The sequence below is a fragment of the Anolis sagrei genome, chromosome 1, assembly GCF_037176765.1.
Source record: "Anolis sagrei isolate rAnoSag1 chromosome 1, rAnoSag1.mat, whole genome shotgun sequence".
In the NCBI taxonomy this organism is placed as follows: Eukaryota; Metazoa; Chordata; class Lepidosauria; order Squamata; family Dactyloidae; genus Anolis; species Anolis sagrei.
The window spans coordinates 313,884,199-313,900,955 of NC_090021.1; the positions used below are offsets into that span (position 1 = coordinate 313,884,199).

Consider the following 16,757-nt stretch of genomic DNA (forward strand, 5'->3'; position numbering starts at 1 on the left):
TTTGTAATATAAAGAAAAATAATAAATATAAACTTATTAGTATTTCAATGGGAAGCATGGTCCTGCTTTTGACTGATGAGATAGGATTGTTGTTGTGGTGGTGTGCTTTCAAGTCATTTCAATCTTAGGTTGACCCTGAGCAAGGACTGGGTAAATGACCTTGGAGGGCCGTATCCGGCCCCGAGCCTTAATTTGAAGACCCCTGATCTACACTGTAGAATTAACGCAGGTTGATACCACTTTAACTGCTATGACTCAATGGTAAGCAATCATGAGAATTGCAGTTTGGTGAGTCACCAGTTCTATTTAGCAGAATATGCTAAAGGCCTTATAAAACTACAGCTCTCATGGAAAACTTCTACTCCTGATCACAATTCTACAGGGCTGCTTTCTATCTTTATAAAAGAAAACAAATGTGCATAAGACACAGAAAAATGAGATAGAAAACTATGTTGTATCTGCTTTGATGCGAAATATAAAACACAATTAGATCTTTTTAGAGATTACTCAGTCTCTTGAATGCACTACAACAGCAAAATTTTCTGTGCTCCATTCATCATCTCCGTAGTCTGCCCACACTGACTTCTGGAATTTAATGAAGGCACATTTACCACTTGGCCTCTCAGCCAGGGTGTGTCAGGAGAGAACCAGATTGTATTTACACTCCCTGCAATTCACATTCTGGAAATGCCACAATATACACTCCTCAGCAAACTCTGTTTTATATAACTAGGGTTGTTTTCCATTATATTTACAGCACACATTTAAAAAAAGATGAGAGGTAGAATCAGAAGCAAAAATTGCATGTCTTGTTTCTGAACTCTAAATAAATGCAGGGTGAAACGTGGTGTAACAAGCACTTTTTCAGACATACAATATCATAGACTCGTGCCACATTATGTTAACTCAATTGGCATATATTATCCATTCAATGTAATTCATACAGATCTGTAAAGACATGGAATTTTTCAATGGAAGAGGTGGGTGTTGTGGCCACTGAGGTTTGGTGGAAGTCTTTCAGAGTGAAGTGATGAAGCAAAAGCTGGAGATGATGAATGAATGGGCAGAAAGAGTAGAGAAAGAAATGTCTATGTTCTACACTTGTCACCAAGGCAGTGGCATCTCTAGCCCATTCCCTATTCGGATCTCAGCCAGCACATCAACGTCTTAAATCAAGAAATAGTTTTCTAAGATCTACAGCAAGCAAGATCTGCAGCAAGCGAGAGTCCAAAAGTGGCAGGCTAAAACCCAGAATCTCAAGCCATGGCTGATACCTAATGAGAGATTCCTCCCTGGGCACATAGAAGACTGGGCGACTTGGAAGGTGCTGAACAGACTGCACTCTGGCACCACGAGATGCAGAGCCAATATTAAGAAATGGGGCCACAAAGTGGAATCCACAACATGTGAATGTGGAGAAAAGTAAACTACAGACCACCTATGACAATGCAGTCTGAGCCCTGCCACATGCACAATGGAGGACCGTCTTACAGCAACACCAGAGGCACTCCAAGGGGCCAGCTTCTGATCAAAGGACATTTAGTATAATGCCAAGTTTTTAACCTTTGTGTTTTTTAAAATACATTACACCTGTACCCTCGGTTTGCTTCTGATGCGATAAATACATGTCTACTAAGACTTCCCCACCCTTATATGCACATAAGTAAACTATTCTCCCCACCCTTGAGGACTAGACCCTTTTTTAAAAAAAAAGAAGGATGAAAGTTCATCAGATTCTAATTTTTGTGCCAACTGCAAGAATCTGTGAGAAAAAAGAATGACCATTCTTATATTTCTTCATCCCCTTCCTACTCTCTACTGCCCTGACTTGCTTCTTCAAGCTGTCTTTTTCATCTTCATCTAATCTTTACTTTTTGTGCATCAAATCACTTAGGGGACTGTATCCCATTTTGTTGTCATTGATGCACTGACTCGGTTTTCATTTTGGAGAAGGTGAAAGAAGAGGAGGAGGAGGCGGAGGAGAAAAAGAAGAAACCACTCTTCTTCTATTTCTTAGGGAAAGAGGTACTCCCAAGGAAGTTTTAAATACTGTTTTTAAATACCGATTTTAAATAGCTGCAAACCACACTCGGTGACTTAGCCAGTCATTCTAACCTCAACCTAAACCCATCTTATACTCCCTATTTTAGGGGTACCAGAGTGAAAACTGGAGCAAGCTCCTGCTCTTTTAAATTGTGGAGAAGCAGGAATTTCAACAAGAGTTAGCTGGCTACATGCCAAGCAACATCTGATAAAGTTTCCTCTTCTACACACCCTTAAAGACACACAAATCTTCTCCATTTTTCAATCTGGCAATCTGAAATCCTTTCCATTATGTCAGAAGTGAACCAATGGTGCCTAAAGAAATAAATAAAAAGTTCAGAGACAATATGAGTTGGGGACTTCAGGGACACTCAGAGGAGAGGAGATAAGGACAATGGCCTACTGCTGTAATAACAGTGTGGTCTAGCAATAGGAAGAGACTAAGCCCAAGGGAGTTTTAAATACTGTTTATCAAATACCGATTTTAAATAGCTGTGAACCACATTCGGTGACTTAGCCAGTCATTCTAACCTCAGCCTAACCCAATTTACAGGTTTGTTGACAGGCTACATCACCTTAAGCATGCTGGGGTAACACTAGCATAAAAATGTAATTTTACAAGGACCGGCAAGGCATCTGGCATTGTCTGTGAAAAGACTGGTTTGCGGTGGATACCTCACAAACAACCAATGCTTGGAATGTGGCCGTTCTTCCAAAACATGTAATATTTAAAGAAGGTATTCAGAGGAGGTATTAAAAATCTGATAAAACATTTTAATGTTAACACTGTTGGAAGGTAAACAACATATTTTTACTTTTCCAAAAGATTTTTTTACATCTCAAGAATGTTGTTTTCTATCCTGTCTCCATATCCCACCTCATCCTTCAATAGAAAAATTATCCAAACAGAAAAATGTGTTCAGAGTTAGAGTGAAGCCTGGCCAAGTTTCACTGTAAGGTCTGATTTTCTAATCTCATTGTAAAGCGTACATTTTGAATCAAATTTCAGAACTAAATTCAAAATGAAAAAAAAAATAGGATCCAATGAATTAGATGTCTCCCATGAGGAATATTTGGGGAGGGAAAAGGGGGGAGGGAGAAAGAGGGAGGGGAAAATTGATAGGTATAGAATAGTAAAGGATAGAATGTAATCAATATAATGTGTCATATGGCGTAAAAATAATAATATATTGTCATGTAAATGCAATTGTTACAAATTACTTATATCTAACCAAAAAAGTAATATTTGGGCAGGTTGGTGCCAAAAAAGTCTTTTCAGGAGGGTTCATTACTGTCTACTTGCTAACAGATCAAGTACAGGTGAGTATCCATTATCAGGAATTCCAAAACTCAAAGTGCTCCAAAATTCAGTATTGTTCATGGGAACAGATAAGATAGTGACACCTTTGCTTTCTGATGGTTCAATTGTACACAAATTTTGTTGAAGCAGAAATTATTAAAACATTGTGTATAAAATTATTTTCAGGCTATGTCTATATGGTGCATGTGAAATATAAATTAATTTTGTGTTTAGACTTGGATCCTAACTTCAAGATATCTCATTGTGCAAATACAGATGTTCCAAAAAAATTAAAAATCCAAAATGATTCTTGTCCCAAGAATTTTGGATAAGAGATTTGTAATCAGTACAAATGACATTCTCTTATCACAGTTCTCAACAAATAACTACAGTTTAAAAAAACCCCAAAAAACCAGACTTTCACTGAATGTATGGATATGGGCCTGCATCAATGCTGTTAGCCCTTATGGTTGAGATGCTACCATTTTAATTATTATTGTTGTTGTTTTTGTTGTTATTATGCTTTTTCTCTCTTAAAAGAAACTGAAAGGGGCTAATGATGTTAACAAAATCAAACAATGTGCAATTTAAATCAAAAACATATAATCATTGAAACAGACTGCAGGAGCAGAAAGAAAATTATGTGGTAATAGTGGCCAAAGAAGCAAAAGACACAACATGATGGCAAGAAGGTCATTCTCTAACAGGAACAAGCAATGTCAACAACCAAACCACTGCTGCTGACTCAGAGTCTTCCCTCTACTTTTACTGAACTCCATGGGCTGTTTCCCAACTGGGGACAAAAGCTTAGTGTAGAAAAAGGTATGTATGTAATCCAGCCCATTTGGAGTGCCATGTCAGTATTTATTTTGCCACACAAAGCTGGCATAATCAAAACAGAACACACAGCACAAAGGTAACAGTTCAGCACTTCACAAAGTTGGATTTTGAAACTTGGTCTCTAAATGAAACATCCTGCTGGAAGGAGGTGTACTTCATTATTTGCTTCTGCTGCCTTTCCAAAAGACTTCTGCAGCAGTTCATGGTATGAGAGGAAGAAGGTACTATACCACCTTATATTGTCTCCACACTACTTGGACCACAGGACGAGTCTGCTGAAAGAACCATGCTACTGACTGCAGACATTACTCCTGCGGTGGCTCAATGGGTTAAACTCTTGTGCTGGCTAAATTTCTGACCTGAAGATCAGCGGTTCAAATCTGCAAGACAAGATGAGCTTCCATCTATCAATTCCAGCTCATACAGTGACATTAAAGAAGCCTCCCACAAGATGGTAACACATCCAGGCGTCCCCTGAGCAACGTCTCTGTAGACAGCCAATTCTCTCACACAAGAAGCGACTTGCAGTTTCTCAAGTCATTTCTGACACGATAAAAAAAAATCTCCCCTGAAGAATATACACTTTTGGAGTCTACCTCAGTCACACTGAGGCTTCTACATACACAATGAAACACACTTATAAGCATATACTGAGTTCACTCAAATGGGCATAATGAGGAGCAAGAGGGAAAATTCAAAACACTCCAGGAAATCCCAAGTTTTGCAGAATAAGGAGATAAAATATTTAGAGAACACACTAAGCCCAGCCCTTTAAAAAGCTTAATGTACATCCAAAGCTACATATCTGATGTGAGGGGGAGGGGATAATAGAATGGAACATATTGAAAGAAGTCATACCTAGCTGACTTGCACAATCAAGAGCAGTATTCACAACATTTATGTGGCAGATTTCATTAGATATATCAACACATTCATGTACAACATTTCTGTGGCATATTTCATTAGATATATCAGCACTTTCTCCAATGAGTTTTCCCTACATCCCCTTTTATTTATCTTCACAAAATCTATGTCAGATAGATTCAACTTAAAGATGGCAAATGGCTGAACACCAAATAATTAATTTCATGGCAAAGTGTTGGTTTGAACCTCAGTCTCATTAATCCTAAACTGATATACTACCAGACAAAGCTTTTCCATGTCAAGATATAGCTCACATATCCTCACAGCTATGAGGGCTAAATCCAATTATAAGAGGACTGCTGATAAAATAAGGCCATACTGGTTATTAGAGGTCTCATACCAATCAGACCAGTGACAGAACTATAACAAAATGTTGCAGCATTCTAGTTGTCAAATGCACTCCTTGGAGAAGCTCTCCTAGTGCCAATATTGAGATCTTTTCACTTCCAGGTGAACAACATTTTTCTAGACCAGTGATTTTCAACCTCCCTAATGCTGCAACCCCTCATGTTGTGGTGATCCCCAAACCATAAAATTATTTTCATTGCTACTTCATAACTGTAATTTTGCTACTGTTATGAATTTCAATATAAATATCTGATATGCAGGATGTATTTTCATTCACTGGACCAAATTTGGCACAAATACACGATACGCCCAAATTTGAATACTGGTGGGGTTGAGTGGTTGATTTTGTCATTTGGGAGTTGTAATTGCTGGGATTTGTAGTTCACCTAAGATAAGAAAAAGCATTCTGAACTCCACCAGCGATAGAATTGGGCCAAACTTCCCACACAGAAGCCCCATGACCAACAGAAAATACTGTTTTCTGATAGTAATTGGCGACCCATCTGACATCCCCTCATGATCCCCCCAAGAGTCCCAACCTCCAGGTTAATAAACACTGTTCTAGACTCATTAGTTTTAAGAATATGCTAAAGTATGCCTTTAAGAGTATGCTTAAATATAAATATTGTGTCAATGTGCTTTAAGAATGTGCTTAATTTAAGTGTGCCATAAAGGCCCTGGACAAACTCCCAAGGAAGTGAGTGCAAGTAATATAATAGATTTCTGCCCAGGACCCTGCAAAGGCACTGCCAACAAGTGTTAACCACACTGGGCTAGTTGAACAATTAGTCTGATCTAGTGCAAGGCTGCTGTGGCATTCCTATGTAGACCCCTTCCGTAAATGATGTGTCCATCCCGAAGTGAAGAACCCAACCACCTCCTGTAATCGTTCCTACCTCTCGGAGCTCAAGCCTCTGTGCCACAGCTTCCAGGCTTTCCTGCCCTGTGCTCTCCACCGATAGTGTAAACTCCACAAACTCATTGTTAAGCAGCTGGATACGAGCCACCAAGCAGCTCTTGCTAGACACTGTGTAGCGTCGAGTTCGTTTCAGTTTTAGCCCAAAAGGCAGAGGCATTTTTCTTCCCTAACACATTCACACGAGGTCACAGAAAAACATCCGGGAAGGTTTCCCATCAACAGTCAGGAGCTGCAAAGTTCCCAGATGATCAACCGCCGGCGGCAGCCATGAAAAAGTAGCAGGTTGTTCTCCAGGTCCTGTGCAAAGCCAGCATTCACAGCAACCCTACAAAGGAAAGGAAAGGAGTTAGGAACAGGAAACACAATCAGATTTTGATTATTCATATTGTCTGCTTACATTTGCCAAGTTTTACCTATAAAGTGCAATTTGATTGTTGGTTTTCTGCACAGAACATTTCATGTTACTTCCCATGCACCATCTCATGAACAGTTTACATGGTGGGTTGTCACTATTACAGTACTCATATATTACTAAGAAAATAAGATTTTAACTTCCATAATGTTATGAATAAGGCTGGATTTAAACAGGGTGCTTTCCAACTCATATTCTTAACTAGGATTTCCTAGGTCATAATGCTAAGCAGCAGGAGTATGGTATAACACTAAACATGTTGCAAAGACAAAACTGCAAATAAACAATGTTCTAGGAGACAGAACGATATGGAAACTGGAGACATTTACTTAGAGCAGGCAGGGGAATTAATGTACACTAGCTGACACATTCGGAAGAGATCACATTACTTCAATTCTTTCCATAGCATTCAAATACAACTTAATATCAAACAGCGTGTATGTAATATGATAAGTTAGAAAACAGAACTGTTAGGGATGTCTCTGTATCCTGCATTGGCACCACTCCCAGGATGGCAGTAAATATTCCTGGAAAAGGAGATACATCTGTTCCCTGGAACCTCTTGGCATTAAACAAGGCTAAACAGTTGTCCAGACATTCCACAATAGTCCTGCAATACAAATGCACTCTAAATAAGTCTTGGTCAACCACTCCTCCCCCCTCACACACACACATATACACAGTGTCCCAAACATACCATGTACCTAAAAAAACCCAACAACAACAGAGAGCAATATCCTAACTAGTTTGTGACAGGGGGTGATTTCACCTGATCTGGACTTGAAAGGTTGCAACTTATCTTAGTTAACTTTATGAAATGACCAGTGTTGTTTTCTCTTCCAGTGTTTGCTTTTGGAAAAAAAATCAAAACCCATTCCAGTCACATGGAAGCAAAGAACATCTAGTGATATTTCCTGCCAAGTGCAGCAGGATGTGTGGTTGGCAGGAAGCTGTGGAGAAAGCCTGCTACTTTCCACCAACCACCCTTCCTGAAAAACCATAGGAGTAATGCAATGCAACATTAGTTGATGTGGCATCTCTCCAAAGGCATTCTGGAAAGCTGTAGAACAAGCTGTACATATTGTTAAGCAGAGTCTATCTATTTCAAAGTAAATAAAATAAAAGTGTGTGTGTGTGTGTGTGTGTGTGAGTGAGTGTGAAAAAGTCTCTTAATTCATTTACAGTATTGCTGTAACTCATTTGTTGCACTTACAAACTGACCTATTGTCCTTGGGGTAACACATGTATTCAAATAATATGACAAAAACCAAGAATGAAAATTAAAAAAACCATTAAGATTTTAATTAAATTGAAAGCTGACATAAAACAGCACTTTAAAAATAATTGCCAGCTCCACTAAAATAAACTTTTGAGAAAAATATTTTTCCTTCCCCAAAGATTTCATAGAGCTTTACTTTACCAATCTAACAGACAGTAGAAAAAAAATTAATTGTAAAAAAATTGATCAATCCTTCCACAGACAGATCCTTCCTTTCCAAACTTATTCTTTTTTATGTACTATTAGCATGAGCAATAGCATGAATAATTTTCCAGTGTGCCAAACATTTGTCACAGGTGCAAAGAAAACCTAGAACCTGACCACAGTAAACTCTAGGACTTGCCTGAATTCCCTGCATTGGAACTTGAAAATGTTTTCATTTTCAAAGGAGAGTCAGTATGTGAAGTGGTTTAGGTATAGGAATGTGACTCTTGAGACCAGAGTTTGAATCCCTGCTTAAGAACAGAAGCCCATTTGGTGACTTTGAGTGGGTAACATCTTCTTAGCCTTCTGAACAAAACTTGCTAAGAAAACCCCATCATACTACTTGAAAGAACACAACAATAACAAGCTGTATTTGCCTGTTACAAGAACAGCAAAGATTGTTTGACATCTTAAAGACCAACAAAAGTTATTATATCATGAGATAAGCATAGTTATCTGATATGGAGGACTGACAATTCAACTATGCCAAGGACCAATAATATATTTTTGCCTGGTGCGTACAGTAATTTCTCTATTTCTTGGAAGCTCTCTAGGGATTGGCAGCAGATAGGTCAGGGACTGGGACCAGTCCACAAAGCACTATTTTGAACAGATCAGATTTAGCAGACTATTTCCTATGCCATCAAATTTTCAACAGGTATATAAGCTCACCAATGGCAATACCTTTCCACAGTAGTGGAACTGCATGAGGCCAGAGGCTATGCTGACAGCAGCACTGTTGCGGGTAAGGCTTCCCATGTTGAACAGGCTTTTGCTGAGGAGCAAGACTAAATGTTCCAAATGGCTACAGGGCAGGACCTTGCGGTAACACTTCTGGAGGATCTCTCAGAGACAATGGCAGTGGCACCATAGCTAACACTTTTTATTATTGCACAGATGTAAACTCCTTCTGAATTCTTTTCATTATGAAAACTTTATCAACAGACAATTTAACTTGAAACAAGAGTTAGTGCCAGAAGATGAAATTCATGGATCAGATAGCATTAATCAAACTACCAAGGTAGAGCAGAGGACAACCACAAGTAGAACTGTGGTTAATGACGCAACTGGGCTCATGCTGAAACGATGTTCAGCTGTTGATGTGCTCAGAGGTGAAAGGAAATTCCAAAGCAGCACAACACATATTATAGGAAACAAGGAATGTGAGAAGCATGAATCAGGGGAAGGTAAACATAATAAAACAAGAAAATAAAACAAATATAAACATTGCATACTTGAGGTTAGCAAAATAACACGGACAGGAATTTTGAGTCAAAAAGTTATACAGTGCTTTAAATTGCAAATGAAATGAAAATTGACTTGTTATTATAGATTCTCTGAGAGATTATCATATTCTTAAAAACTAACATGATGCTCTTTCTTGAACATGATTAATCTTTAAGATTCAGCTCTTATTTTGTCATAATTTTTATCATTTCCAGGGACCTAATCCTTACATTGTGTAAGGTAGCATTCATGTCAGTAGTGAATATTTCAATCACCATGGCCCAGCCACATGTAGCCATGAATGCCCCTGCTTCCACATGAAGAAACAACCGGTGGTTGTGTATACAGCTCCCTCTCTCCATAAAGATTAATCCTTCCTTAGTTACCTGCATGTCTGGTACTGTGGGACTTCTACCCTTTAAAACTGGGACAGTGAACGTGTTGACTACTGGCAATATTGACTACAACTGATGCAAGCAGCAATCTGGAGAGCCATATGTTCGCCAGACCAGCTTTATAAAAGATGGAACAAAATGTGCTCTAGCCCTTTAGAAGCAAATGAAAAAAACAAAATTAAACAGAAGCAGGAAACTTGGGAAGGGAAGAAGACCAGAGATTGCTCACTTCTTAAGACCATCCGTATGCCAAGCTGCCTGTGCCTGTATTTCTTCCCTCCATATTGCACAAATCATCTGTTGTGATCCCCTGCCATCACTCTGAAAATTGGTGCCACTGTCTCTTATACACAGAAGAATCCTGTGTGTCAGGCTTCCTCCCTCCAACTTCAACATCATCACAGACCTGTCACATTTTTCCTGCCAGTGGTCCTGTGACTTTGATAGCTGCATGGCAGGCAGCCATGCATCAGGTAAAACCTATTCCCTTGCATCATTACCTAAGCAAAGAAAAAATCCCCATTTTGAATTTTGGCAAACTGGGATTCAGTGAAAGGCACAAGAGCCCTTGACAGAAAGATTGGAGGAAGTGCCTGGAAGTGTTTTCAAAGCTAAAATCTTCAGGAAAGATCTTCTGAACCATCCCAGCGGTGCCTGATGGCATCGCAGGTTTTTTTGGATAAGCACAAATGCAAATCTAATATTCTATGTGTTTCTTAACATGCATCTGCTTATATGTAGTAGCAGGTTTACAAAATGTATCTGGAAATCAATGACAGTGAATTACCTTAAATTAATTCCACACGGTTCTAAACCTCATGGCCGGAAAGATAGTCATTCTAAAGGCAGTGAAGTTGACAAATGTTTTCATGCAAATACATTCTGTCCTCCTTCTTAACCCCCTGAAACTACACAATACTGTCACACTTTACTCTGAAAACATATAGAACAGGATTACAAAAAACAACTAGAATTGGTGTCTCTATTGACAAAGCGCTGACCCTGCTAATGCTTCCATCCATAGCTCAGTTCAGTCCAGAGCAGCAACATTTACCGCTCTTCAGGAAGAAATTAGTGGTGGGTTTCAACCAGTGAATGTTTTTGGAATATTCATGGGCAAATACAATCCACTTCATCTTTAGAAACTGTTAGGACTGCACCGGAGAGTTTTAGATACCAATTTACACACTCCACCCTGGAAAGAACAACAGCTACAATTTTGCGTACTGATAAATCTCTTTCATGCTGATCAAAAAATGGCTCCATCATTAGTGATAGTATTTCACAGTGTTACCAGCTTTAGCACACTCATGCCCTAGTCCTGACTGTTTTACATTTGGTGAAATACGCCATAAGCCCTCTTGCAGAAACATAGAAAGAAATCCAAAGTATTAAAGTTTGATCCAGTAAAAATACTGTATTAGAAATGAGAGAAAAACCTTTTACATGTCATTTTTGAACTTTTGCCATTCTTTTCCAGAAATTCTCATCCTCACTACAAAACAAAACATTATATGTCTGCCTCAAAGTACATAACACAGGCAGTTTACTCATTAGTAGGAGTGTACATGATTTCAGGCTCAAACAAACCTCATATGTGACATTTTAGAAACACTTACGTTCTACCTTTAATAATCAAGATACTATTATTTATTATTATTTATTTACCCTATTTATACCCTGTCTTCCTCAACTCAAGGCATCTCACATATATAGGCAACGATTTGATGCCATGTAAACATTCATATATAATAAAATAAGCATATAAATTAAAGCAATCATTAAAAACATATCAAGCCTGAAAACAGCCTTAAAAGTACTTAATTTTGGCTAGATTGTGCCCATTAACAGATTCATTATTGGGCTGACATCTTGTTCATTAGTCCAAATAGAGGAAACCTATTCAATCCAATCTTTAGTGATGAGTCAACACATGGTTAAATCTAATGAATTCAGTAGGTCTATTCTAGTTAGGACTAAATGAGAATTCAGGCCTTAGATTCCCTGTTTCGGCATCATAATATTAAACACTTGATTAATGCATACGCATATATTTGCTTTCCTGACATGTTTTTACTTTCTAGTTTTTTTCCCCTCAGAGTTCTTTAGTGAGAGTCTGGAACATAGGACCAACTCTCTTTGAAAACTACACATGCAGCATATATATTATGTCATATTTAAATCCATTTGTAAGAAGCCAATTAGAAAATGTCCGGGGGTGAAATAATGCTTCAAACCTATTCAACAAGTTTTCATGCTGGCCAAGCACAATTCTTGCAAACACAGCACAGTTTTGTTTAGCAGTTGTTATTTTCTGCCAGCAGCTGCCATCCAGGTCCCCCACTCCGCCGCACACGCCTCTTTCAAAATAATGTCTATCCCTGCGATTAAGGGAGTTTGCAGCCGGTAAGAGGATAGTACTGAAGTGGCAAGAGTAGCAAATCCAATCAACTGCGTGTTGGAAACATAATTACCTATTTGGCACACCCAGAACTTTTTAGATGTTATGTTCTGATTTAGCCCTAGTCATTTTAATAAATGGAATATGCAATTGTCCCAATGTAGCTTCCACTAACTGTCTTCTCAGACTGCTCAGAAAAACGATATATTGCTGTAGTATAAGGGATAGAAACAATTGCTGTTCTCCATTCTTTGGGGTTCATAATTAGACTTCACTGATCTGCTTCTTTTAAGGTAGGCACAAATAAACATTTGTGTTATCAATCAAGGCCTTTAAATGGCTCAGGGGAAATATTAATGCTTTTCCTTCATGCTTTGAGTCCTCTTGGGAAGAAAGGCAGAATATAAATGAAGTATTATTATTATTATTTATTCTTTTCTGGAAAGAAAAGTGGCCTTAAAAGGAAAAAATATTCTTACCTGAACATTATTTAAATATTAATTGTCCCAATTACAAAGAGATCTTCAACTGTAATGTTTTGAATATCACATGCCATTTACAAGAGCTTTTAGCATCATAACTAATATCAAGTATTCAACTAGCACACATATGCATAGAGCATGCTGTAAAATATCCCCTGTAAAATATCTCAAACCCTATTCAAATCTTGATAAAGGATCTAAACAAAGACAGACTAATCTCTCTCTAAAGAGCTAAAGTCATCATTAGTTAGTTCGGGAGAGGGACAATGTTCTATACAGTTCAACCAAAGTCTAGCAATCAGAAATGAGCTGACTTGGAAGAACGGGGCGCATCTATTCTACACTGTCGATTTAATGCAGTTTGATACCAGCTTAAGTGCCATGGCTCAAGGCTCCAGAATCCTGAGATTTGCAGTTTGGCCCCAGTGCTCTTGAACAGAGAAGGCTACAGATCTTATAAACCAAAAGAAGCCAAATGATGAGGAAAAAGCCTAAATATATCTCCATCTGTTGTCTGTCTTGTCATTGAATGCCACATGTGTGTTCTGCGATCCACCCTGAGTCCCCTTCGGGGTGAGAAGGGTGGAATATAAGTATTGTAAATACATAAATAAATAAATAACTCGCATTATTCCATAGTATTGAGCCATGGCAGTTAAAATGGTGTCAAACTGCTATCATTGGACAGTGGGGATGCACCTTGGAATAGGGAGAAGATGTGGACAAATCATCTTTTATCCCACATCACACAGCATACTGCAATTCCCTTTGCAACTCCATATGTTACAGAGCTCCATGCAGTCATGCCAGCCACATGACCTTGGAGGTGTCTATGCTGGCTCTCTGGCTTAGAAATGGAGATGAGGACCAACCCTCAGAGTTGGACATGGCTGGACTTGTCAGGGGATGTTATCACCTACAAAGCCCTAAATGGTTCGGGACCTGCCTATCTTTGCGATTGTATCTTCCCCTACAAACCTGCGTGGGCTTGAAGACCTTCTGGGAAGGCCCTTCTCTCTCTTCCACCTCTGTCACAAGCGTGGTTGGTGGGGACAAGGGAGAGGGCCTTCTCAGTGGTGGCCCCCTGGCCCTGGAACTCTCTCCCAAGGGAGATTAGTCTGGCACCCACCCTGTCCACTTTTCTCAAAGACCTAAAAACATGGATGTTTTGCAAAGACCTAAAAACGTAGATGCATTTGACTAAACGGTTCATTAGATAATTCTGCCCCCTCAACCATACTTTAATAATTGGCCCCTGCACTTTACTACCGTCCCTTGTATATAGTATTCTGATACTTCTCTTCCAGACCTAATTTACCACCTGGCTCCTGCACTTTTTCCAACTGCCCTGCCCTTACAACTTTATTGCACAAGCCCCTCCCCACCCATTTTTTAGCATCTGATTATTCTGTCAGGCTGCGTTGTTGTAGGTTTTTTGGGCTATGAGTCCCTTCAGGGAGATGGTGGCAGGATATAAAAATATTTTTTTCAATTATGTATTTATTGTATCAGGAGCTAACCAAGGGTACAGCTGTAATGCATTTAAAAAAACACAAAGTTTAAAAACTTGGCAATTATATTAAATGTCTTTTGACCAGTAGCTGACCACTTGGAGTGCCTCTGGTGTTGCTATAAGGAGGTCCTCCATTGTGCATGTGGCAGGGCCCTGACTGCATTGTAAGTTAGTATTATTATTATTATTATTATTATTAAAGATATGAATCATGTGGTTATTTCCATACTATGGGTTAAACCGCTGAGCTGCTGAACTTGCTGACCAAAAGGTTGCACGTTTGAATCTGGGTAGTGGCATGAGCTCCCGCTGTTAGCCTCAGATTCTGCCAACCTAGCAGTTTGAAAACATGCAAATGTGAGTAGATCAATAGGTACCACTCCAGCCGTATTGATCTACTCACTGAATGTGAACACAGATATAATTCCACTGGGCAAAGAGTCGAAGGAGGAGGGCAAAGAGGAGGGAACGAAAAGGAGGCAACGCTTTGTTGTAACGATGCTCCATGCAGTCATGCTGGTCACATGGCCTTGGAGGTGTCTACGGACAATGCTGGCTCTTCAGCTTAGAAATTGAGATGAGCACCAACTCTCAAAGTTGGACGCAACTGGACTTAATGTCAGGGGAAAACCTTTACCTTTACCTATGCACTCTCAAAACAATGCCAGCCAGACAAGCCCACCTGCTAGTAGGGATGCAGTGGTTCTCAACCTGGGATCCCCAGATGTTTTTTGCCTACAACTCCCAGAAATCCCAGCCAGTTGACCAGCTGTTAGGATTTCTGGGAGTTGCAAGGTCAAAAACATCTGGGGACCCCAGGTTGAGAACCATTGGACTAGAGAGAGATCCCTGATCAGCCCCTTTTCTGGTAGACACGGCTCCTATATTTCAGAACTAGTGGGGAAATAAGATCTGGGAATACATAACACGTATTTATTGAAAGGAAAATTAAAAACAATTCCCTCCCGTTTCAGAAATGACCACACAAAGGGTGTGTTTACACTACAGACTTCATGCAGTTTGGCCCCACTTTAACTGCCAGCGATCAATGTTATGGCAGAACGGGAGCTGTACCTTTACAAGGTCTTGATCCTTGCCTGCCCAAGAGTGCTGGAGCTCCACCAAACTCCCAGGTTTCAGTAGCCTTGAGCCAGGGCAGTTAAGTGGCTCCAAACTACAGTGTGGAAGCCCCCAAAGACAAGCACAGGCCACGTCAGTTTCGCTTTGTGTTTACCTGTTGCAGTCCTCCCAGGCAATCCCAGGGTCTCCTTCGGCGCAGCTTGGGGCGCTCTCCAGGTCAAGCCATGTCATGGCTCTCAGGGGGCGGGGAAGGCGGGTGGGGGGCCAGAAAGGAGCCCTTCGGAAGTCCCCTGGTTTAGTCTCCCCCCCTGGACTCCTGCCTTGGCTTCTCCTTCTTCTCAACAGGCAAACATTCCTCTCTTCCTGCGGCAACAACAACAACAACAGGAGGAAAAACCGAACGTGTGGACGGAGATGATTCCTCTGGGGAAAGAGTCAGAGTCAGAGGAGGGAAGGAGGAGGAGGAGGAGGCGACGCTTTGTTGTGACAGAAAAAGGCGAGCGGCTCAAGGCGCAACCAGGCACGCTCGGACCGCCTCTCCAGCTCGTCGCAGGGTTTCTTCTCCTTCTTTCTTTCTTCCTTCTCCTCTTTCTCTCTCTCTCTTTCTCTCTCTCTGTCTCTCCCCCTTGAGAGGCGTTCCCTTGGGCTCCAGCCATGCGGAAGGATACGGGGCGAGGGAAGCCAAGGACTGCCCTCTCTGTTTGCAGCGCCATGACCTCAGAGGTCTGGAATGCCTGGCAGCGGGAATGTCAGCAATGGGACAGCTGCGCACAGAGCCAGAGCCAGAGCCAGGCCAGCAGGCAAGCATGGCAGCAAAGGGAAGGAAAGGGAAAGGGAAGGGAGGGTTATTCTCTAAATACAATTGTTGCCTCGGTCGGTGGCTACTTCTCTAGGTCGGTGGCACGCCTTCAAGGCTTCTCTGAACTTTGCCAGGTCTCAAGGAGTGACTTGAAGAAACTTTTTCCATTCGCGACCCCTTTCCACCTGTGGCAAGCATATGTAGCTGGGGGGGGGGGGGGGGGGGGTTTGATGGGCTTCAGCCCCCCCCCCCCAAATTCAAATTCTCATGGTGGTTCGCGAAAAGGCCTTACTGGTGCATTATTTAAACTGTTATGTTTATTCATATCATGATCTGATCACCCTACTCAATATATCCCATATGCTACGGGCCTGCTGGTACTTTATTTAAACTGTTTATTTCATATATATTTCATATACGAGGGGTATTTTTTAAGTAAGGTCCGTTGGAACATAAGTACACAACGAAAGTTTATTTCAAAAAAGTCAATTTATTTTCAGAAAGTACATACGTCGCTCTATTTTTCAACATAGTTGCCAAGTTTGTTCAAACACTTATCATACCTCTGAACCAATTTTAAAATACCCGCTT

The 16,757-nt window shown here is 40.3% G+C and overlaps 1 protein-coding gene across 6 annotated transcripts in view; it reads right to left on the reverse strand.

The window, feature by feature from the left end:
- PTPN21 (protein tyrosine phosphatase non-receptor type 21) overlaps positions 1-16,079 on the reverse strand; it is a 66,824-nt gene extending 50,745 nt beyond the window's left edge. For 3 of the 6 annotated variants that reach the window (XM_060757084.2, XM_060757063.2, XM_060757055.2), the window contains exons 1-2: positions 15,522-16,077; positions 6,352-6,699 (exon numbers count right to left, since the gene is read on the reverse strand). In XM_060757084.2, the coding sequence (XP_060613067.2) occupies positions 6,352-6,531 (180 nt within the window). In that variant the 5' untranslated portion in view covers positions 6,532-6,699; positions 15,522-16,077. Of the gene's footprint in view, positions 1-6,351; positions 6,700-15,521 lie in introns of all 6 variants that reach the window. The other 3 variants (XM_060757073.2, XM_060757038.2, XM_060757047.2) reach the window with 2 other exon arrangements.
- Between the last annotated feature and the right edge of the window lie 678 nt (positions 16,080-16,757).